This window comes from Limulus polyphemus, unplaced genomic scaffold (assembly GCF_000517525.1).
Source record: "Limulus polyphemus unplaced genomic scaffold, Limulus_polyphemus-2.1.2 Scaffold4587, whole genome shotgun sequence".
Lineage (NCBI taxonomy): Eukaryota > Metazoa > Arthropoda > Merostomata > Xiphosura > Limulidae > Limulus > Limulus polyphemus.
In genome coordinates, this window is record NW_013670197.1 from 1,863 (window position 1) to 8,890 (window position 7,028).

General features: G+C 33.5%; 1 protein-coding gene across 1 annotated transcript in view; it reads right to left on the reverse strand.

The window, feature by feature from the left end:
- Positions 1-452: 452 nt before the first annotated feature.
- The window catches only part of LOC106471382 (lysosomal-trafficking regulator-like), a 69,491-nt gene continuing 62,915 nt past the window's right edge, over positions 453-7,028 (reverse strand). The window contains exon 26 of the mRNA XM_022399983.1: positions 453-4,107. Within this exon, the coding sequence (XP_022255691.1) occupies positions 3,987-4,107 (121 nt within the window). The 3' untranslated portion in view covers positions 453-3,986. The remainder of the gene's footprint in view (positions 4,108-7,028) is intronic.

The following is a 7,028-nucleotide window of genomic DNA, read 5'->3' on the forward strand; positions in this document are numbered from 1 at the left end:
TACTCTTTCAAATAAATAGTAGGATTCACCATCACATGATAATGCCCCCATAACTGAAAGGGTAAGCATTTTGGGTGGTGTGATTTGAACCTAACCACCATATTTTCCCTATTATTCGTACAGTGCAACAACTAACTGACATAAATCTGTCAACAATGTGCTCTAAGCAAAACAGTGTATTTTGCATGCATAGAGCACCATGTTTGAAACAATGTTTATTAAATATCTACTGGATCCTCAACAATGAACATACCTGTCAAGAAGTGTGAAATGAACCACATCACACAAAAACGGTTTCCCATTGCAGACAAACATCAGCAATAAAGTTTACTATATATCTTAGAGACAAATGACAGTGGCTTTTATATTAAACTCAACACAAACAAGTAACTAATCAATACAAAAATAAATATAATGTTTGTTCTTGGACAGAATCATAAAATCCAAAGTATTTTTTTTGAACTAAGTTAAACTTTTATTTTCATTACAAATGTTATTACACAGACAAATTTTTTGAGAGCACCAATTCTTCTAAAATGTTTATTAAGAGCAGCATTAAGCATAAGGACTACACAGCTATTTTCTGAATACCACAAAATCCATTCTGACAAGTAAAACAACTTCTAAATATTCTCAAAACCACACATGTAAAAGAAAACACTATTTACACAACTCTGTGTGGCTAGAGATCAAAAAATTGGATGAAAATGAAATTTTAGATCTGGCACATTGCCGAATAAAATTCATTAATTTTTCTGACATTTTGTTACAATGCTCAATTTAAATATTTCTATCACAAATTTCTAACTATCTTTAATTTTGTAAAAACATATTTTCATATCCACAAAAAATGGAGACATGTTCCACCGGTGTCGTAATTATCGCCCAAAGTTAAACAGAAGCAAAATTTATTTTCAGATCCTTTTTTTTTGATAAATTTGAATGATACTGTCGGTCTTAACACTATAATTTAAGTGCTGAAAGGACTAATAAATACAAACAGGATGATGCACCTGAAGAGACCACCAAAACAAACAAATTATGATTTCCAACATTCTATAGATTTCTAAGAAGGAAGTTTTTATGGAAGTGTAAGCTGATAACTACTTAATATGATGTTTTTTCAAATCTCTACCAACATTGTGGACTTAGTTCTCATGGTAAATGTTCTTCAAGTACAAAAGATCTTATCAACAGAAAACTGACAAATCATGCAAACTGCTGTTTATCCAATACAGAAAGTTTAATTATCCAGTAACCTTCAGGTCTGTAGTTTATTACTTTATCAACTAAAGCATATTGTGGTGTACACTCAGTAAAACTACACAAGTCAAACAAACGGCCAACATTGGTACACTTGAGATACAGAAGGACTGTACACAAAACTTTGTAGGTCAAACAATAAACAGCTGACTGTGTTTATCTCGAGATACAGAAGGACTGTACACAAAACTATGGAAGTCAAACAATAAACAGTTGACTGTGGTTAATCCTGAGATATAGAAGGACTGTACACAAAACTATGCAAGTCAAACAATAAATGGTCAACTGTGGTTAATCTTGAGATAGAGAAAGACTGTACACAAAACTATGGAAGTCAAACAATAAACAGTTGACTGTGGTTAATCCTGAGATATAGAAGGACTGTACATAAAACTATGTATGTCAAACAATAAATGGTCAACTGTGGTAAATCTTGAGACAGAGAAGGACTGTACACAAAACTGTGCAAGTCAAACAATAAACGGTTGAATGTGGTTAATCTTGAGATAGAGGAGGACTGTATGGGAAAACTATGTAGGTTAAACAATAAACGGTTGACTGTGGTTAATCTTGAGATAGAGGAGGACTGTACACTAAACTATGTAGGTTAAACAATAAACGGTTGACTGTGGTTAATCTTGAGATAGAGGAGGACTGTACACTAAACTATGTAGGTTAAACAATAAACGGTTGACTGTGGTTAATCTTGAGATAGAGAAGTACTGTACAGTGACGTTCAGCTACACAGCTTGTATAATTACAGGTCATTCTAGTTTTTAAACACTTCCCGTCCCTGAACTTACCGTTTTTTGTTTTTTAAGTACTTCCAAGAATGATTTTAAATGTTTTTTTTTGAATAAGTGTTAAGTTACAAACTATTCACACGTGTTATAATACATAAACAATGACAGTTTAGCAGACAATAATTTTAACAAGATTAAAAACAACATCAAAGCACTTTCAAATGTCAACTTAAGTTTACAACTTCGGGCTAAGTGTTGTACAAGTGTTAAAAATCTCAGCTATAATACGATACCAATAATCATGTTCATCACCTTTCAAGCTTAGATAGTTTCAAACCTGCTAGTAATACAATTAAACTAAAAGCTGCAGTAAGTAATACTAAGATGTGAGATTTTTGAATTTAATATTTTTCAGTGTAAAGTACAGTGAACTTGATGTAAAGTAGCTTTTTTATTGTATAACCATTAGATTAAAAACGTCACTATTTATTATACAATCTTCATTCCTTTTAAAGAATAAAATTTCAATTTTTACATTCACTATAATACAGAGATTAAAAAAATTGGAGTGGCACTCAATTCCTACGTTGTATGAGGGAAATAGAGAACACTACGGTTTTAAATTTTAAACATGATAGTATTTAACAAAAATATACTTGCAGCGTTTCTTTTAAATGACAAAAATATTAAAAGCACATGGGAAAGCATCATGACCTCTACTAATGAATACAACAATTCTTACAAGGCATATGCACACTGAAGACCACACTCAACAGGAGAGCACTTAACCTCGTATACTAACAGGTCCATGATTACAGAAACTCAGTAATGTGTACTTAAGGTGTTGCATGTAACTAAAAGAATCATACCACCATATATTATAGCAACAAGTTCAACAGAAGAAGCTGATTTACATGCTACTGACCTGAAGCTCATGATACATGATGTGTATTATAATTTACATCCTAAAAATAAATGTTATACGTACTTTATGCTGGAAAAATCTAAAACTTACATAAGAAAATATTTTAAAATTTCGTTTCACAGAAAAATATTCACAATGAAACTTGATCAGTATTAAAAACTGCTCTTCCCTCAAGCTAACTTTGATTTTAAAAAATTGTAATGAATAGAGAAACTGTAGGAACTTGGGAAAGCATAGATAGGTATTGATTTCTCTCTCTCTGAAAACAGTACAATTAGCCTCTACACTAAATCTTTGCTAATACAACACATTCAGTTTGTAAATGAACAAATTCAAACTTTGCAAAAAACACTAAACTACTGTTGAAATATAAATATAAATTCCCACTGACTAGACTGTTTAACTGAACATCAGCAGAGCTGTGAAGCTCATCTATATCAATTCTTAGCTACAGAAACTCTAGAAAAATATGTACTTCAATCATTAACGTGTTTCGTGTATTCATACTGTAACACAGCTTCAAAAGATACAACAAAACTAAAACCAAAAACGATTTTTCTTAAAGCCCAATAACCTTACATATTGTTCTAAATACGAATTGTTTTGTAGTTCTCAGAACATTCACAGGTGAAACAATCGCTGGATTCTGAATCCGAGAGTAATGTAATGGTGATAAAATAAATGGTAAACTATTTATCGTACAACCTGGCTGACTACAGGATTTGTCGAGAGATCCTGGAGAATTTCTCAAGTACCTTTTATTATCTAATACAAAAAATCTGTTCAAGCTTACCTTAGACTTTACTTTTACAAACACTATCAAACTATTTGGTCCCAATTGAAAGCAAACTAACACTAAATGTGGCCAATAGTGATTTAAATTCATAATTCTTACAACAATAAACACTTTATGTATCAAATGAAGATTCTTTTTGAAACATCAGCATATTGTTTTCAGAGAACATCCCGTTTAACTTTCAAAAATGAGAACCCGGAAGTAATTCACATTAGTCACATGCACTGGAAACTTATCAGTGCCGGAAAGTTTGAGTTGTTTAGATCAGTGTAAGAAACCGAGGTGTCTTCATCAACCCTCTAACTGGTCTCTCCCAAACAAGTACAGTTCCTTCCGAGTTAGCTGCATACAGATGTTGATTGTCAAAGGAGTATGTTAAGCTGAAAATGAGAAAAGAATGAGTGTTAACAGTTTTATACACGGATACAAACTATAACTCTACAGCTTCCGAGGTGGTGTTTTTGAGATGAAACTGTTCTTACCTTATTCAGAATCGTGTGTGTAATATATGACCAGTACTTTTATGACTTTGTGGGTGTTAGTCTAGATGGACCAATAAGTTCCATCGCTGTCCTTAAATATTATGCTATGTTAACATAAGGCGATACATTATTCTAACAGGATACTTGTGTAAAACTTCTCATTCTACCAGTTATTCAGTGTATTAATGAATACTGTAACATATTTCAGTGGTCTGTGATGTCTTAAAAAAGAAAACTGTAGCCAGGAAATGTCCATAAAGTTTTTATATTTTGTTCTGAACATAACAAAGAATAAACTGACAATAAAGAAGGTTGTCCAACTCAGCCACCCACTGGGAAGAAGCTGGTGCAAACATTATTGTTTTTCAGTTATGAAGACAGCTGTGTTAAATTATGAAGTGGACAAATAAAGAATATACACAGTATAAATATTAACAATATCTGACTCTTGATATTCACATGAGTATTTAAAGGCAGAGCCAATATAAAAACTTTGGGTAAGAGTAATTTTCAATGGATTCATGTCAAGAAAACACAGATTTATTTACAGCATGCATACATGCACACACACCCAGAGTACTTACACCATGTGCACACACACACATAAAAAAGCATTTATAATTAGGGATGCACAGGCAGTAAAATTTGGCCAAATATCGTATTGGGGTACCCGGTCATCAAGCTTCGGCTGGGGCTGGGTGTCAACCAGGACCGGTTCTACTGTTACGTCTCTGGTCATTTGTTAATTTCCCGTAAACATTTCTTCCGAAAAACTTCAGCGATACAAGTCCTTTCTTAAATAAAACTAGTTTATTCTTTCCCAATACAACTTTGCAATACACTTGATTTCCACAATCAATTTAACTTAAACACACGCTATAATTCACAACGAACGATTTACGCACTTACTTACTACCGCACTTGACTCAATTGTCCGTCTGTCTGTCTGCAGTTCTATTCCAATTGATTGTCTCGCTTTATCTGGCGAACTTATATACAAGAACAGAGAGCGCCTAGCAAATACTGGATTATTTGTGATGTTCCCTGATTGTTCTATAATCTCATGACGTGTTACTAGTGTCAAGTGACTTCCGCTGTCATAACACTACCTTTGCCCCCCTAAAAAAACAAACAAACAACGTACACAAAACTTAGAAACAAAAACAAAACTGATGTTAATTACATTTAACCGATTAATCACCAAGAGAACATTCAAGTTTTACTTTCAACGCTTAGCCCCAACTTCTCAAACCCTAACCTCCTATTGTTCTCAAAACCACCACCTACCCCAGAAATACACTTCTCAAGCCATGCCTGTTATTAACCTCTATTGTTCTCTGAATCCCTGATTTTCAGTGAGCAGTCAGTTTTTGCTGCTCGGAACACGTTATTTTTTTTAACTAAACCAGTTATTAACTGTAACTTTCAATACTACGTTAGTTGCCACAAAGATTAGGGCTTAGATGTTTAACTTCGACACTCAGCCAGAATCTAGTATAACCGGGTAGCTCAATACCCGGCTGAGGCCGAATATTTGGCTGGGTACCCGTGCATCCCTACTTATAATACATATCCAAAGTGTTTACATAGCGTTGGTTTGATTATTGTTTCTCATCTACTAGCAAGCGTAACCTAAAACTGATGCTTACACACAGGGAAGGACAAAGTCTAAACATTTATTCTAATGGTAATAAAAATTGTTACAAACAATTTGTGTGTGTCCATATTGTTGTGTTCATACACACACACTAATATAGAATAGTGAATACTGTTATTAATTTTTTGAGCTGCATAGAAGGGGAAGGATAAGATAACTACCTGGGAAACAGGAAAGTTATCCTGCAAAGAAGACAATGAATCATCTTCAACTATAATTCTATTCTCAACATAAACTGCCTCATTGGATTACACAAAAAGAACCAAGTGATTTCTTTAATGGTTTGTCTCAATCAAAGCAGAATATATAAGAATATTTTGAATACATCTGTTGTAATTTGAAAGCTAGAGGTGATCACCAACACATGTGTACACAAAAACTAAAAGTACTTGGCACATCCATGATTAGAAATAAAAACTTAACAGTTGAAATGATTATTACTTTTAACTCACTCATATAGAGAGATCCTTACTCTATGATTAATTAACAATGTTTTTTATTCCACCCAAAAATATGGTATTGTTACGACGGCGGAAGTCACGTGACGCTAGTAACACGTCATGAGCTTCTAGGAAATTCATGTCCATTCGTGAAGCCTCGAGTGTTTACTAGATGTGGGGTATTCTTATATATAAGACCGCCAAGAAGTGACGGCAATAAGGAATTGAATTGCAGATAGAGAGAGAGATGACAATTGAGTCAAACGCGTAAATCGTTAGTTCGTTGTGAATTATAGCGTGACTGTGGAAATTAAGTGTATTGCAAAGTTGTATTGAGAAAGAATAAACTAGTTTTATTGGAGAAAGGATTTGTATCGCTAAAGTTTCTTTGGAAAGAATTTTTATGGAAGATTAACAAACGAACAGAGACGTAACAAATTGGTGTGAGAGAGTGAGACAGAAAAAAAAGAAGAAAAATATGGAAACGAGAAGTTACAAATCAAACTACAGCTTAGCAGATTTGATGGCAGCAATACAAGAACAGCAAAAAAACAGAAAAACGAGAAAATAAAGAAGAAAAACGAAAAGAACGAGAAAATAAACAAGAAGAGAAACGACAAGAATGAGAAAAGACACAAGAAGAAAGATTACAGCGGTGGGCAGAAAACCTGCAACAATGGCAGCTCGAACAGCAAAATAAACAAGAGAGATTACAGCAGTTG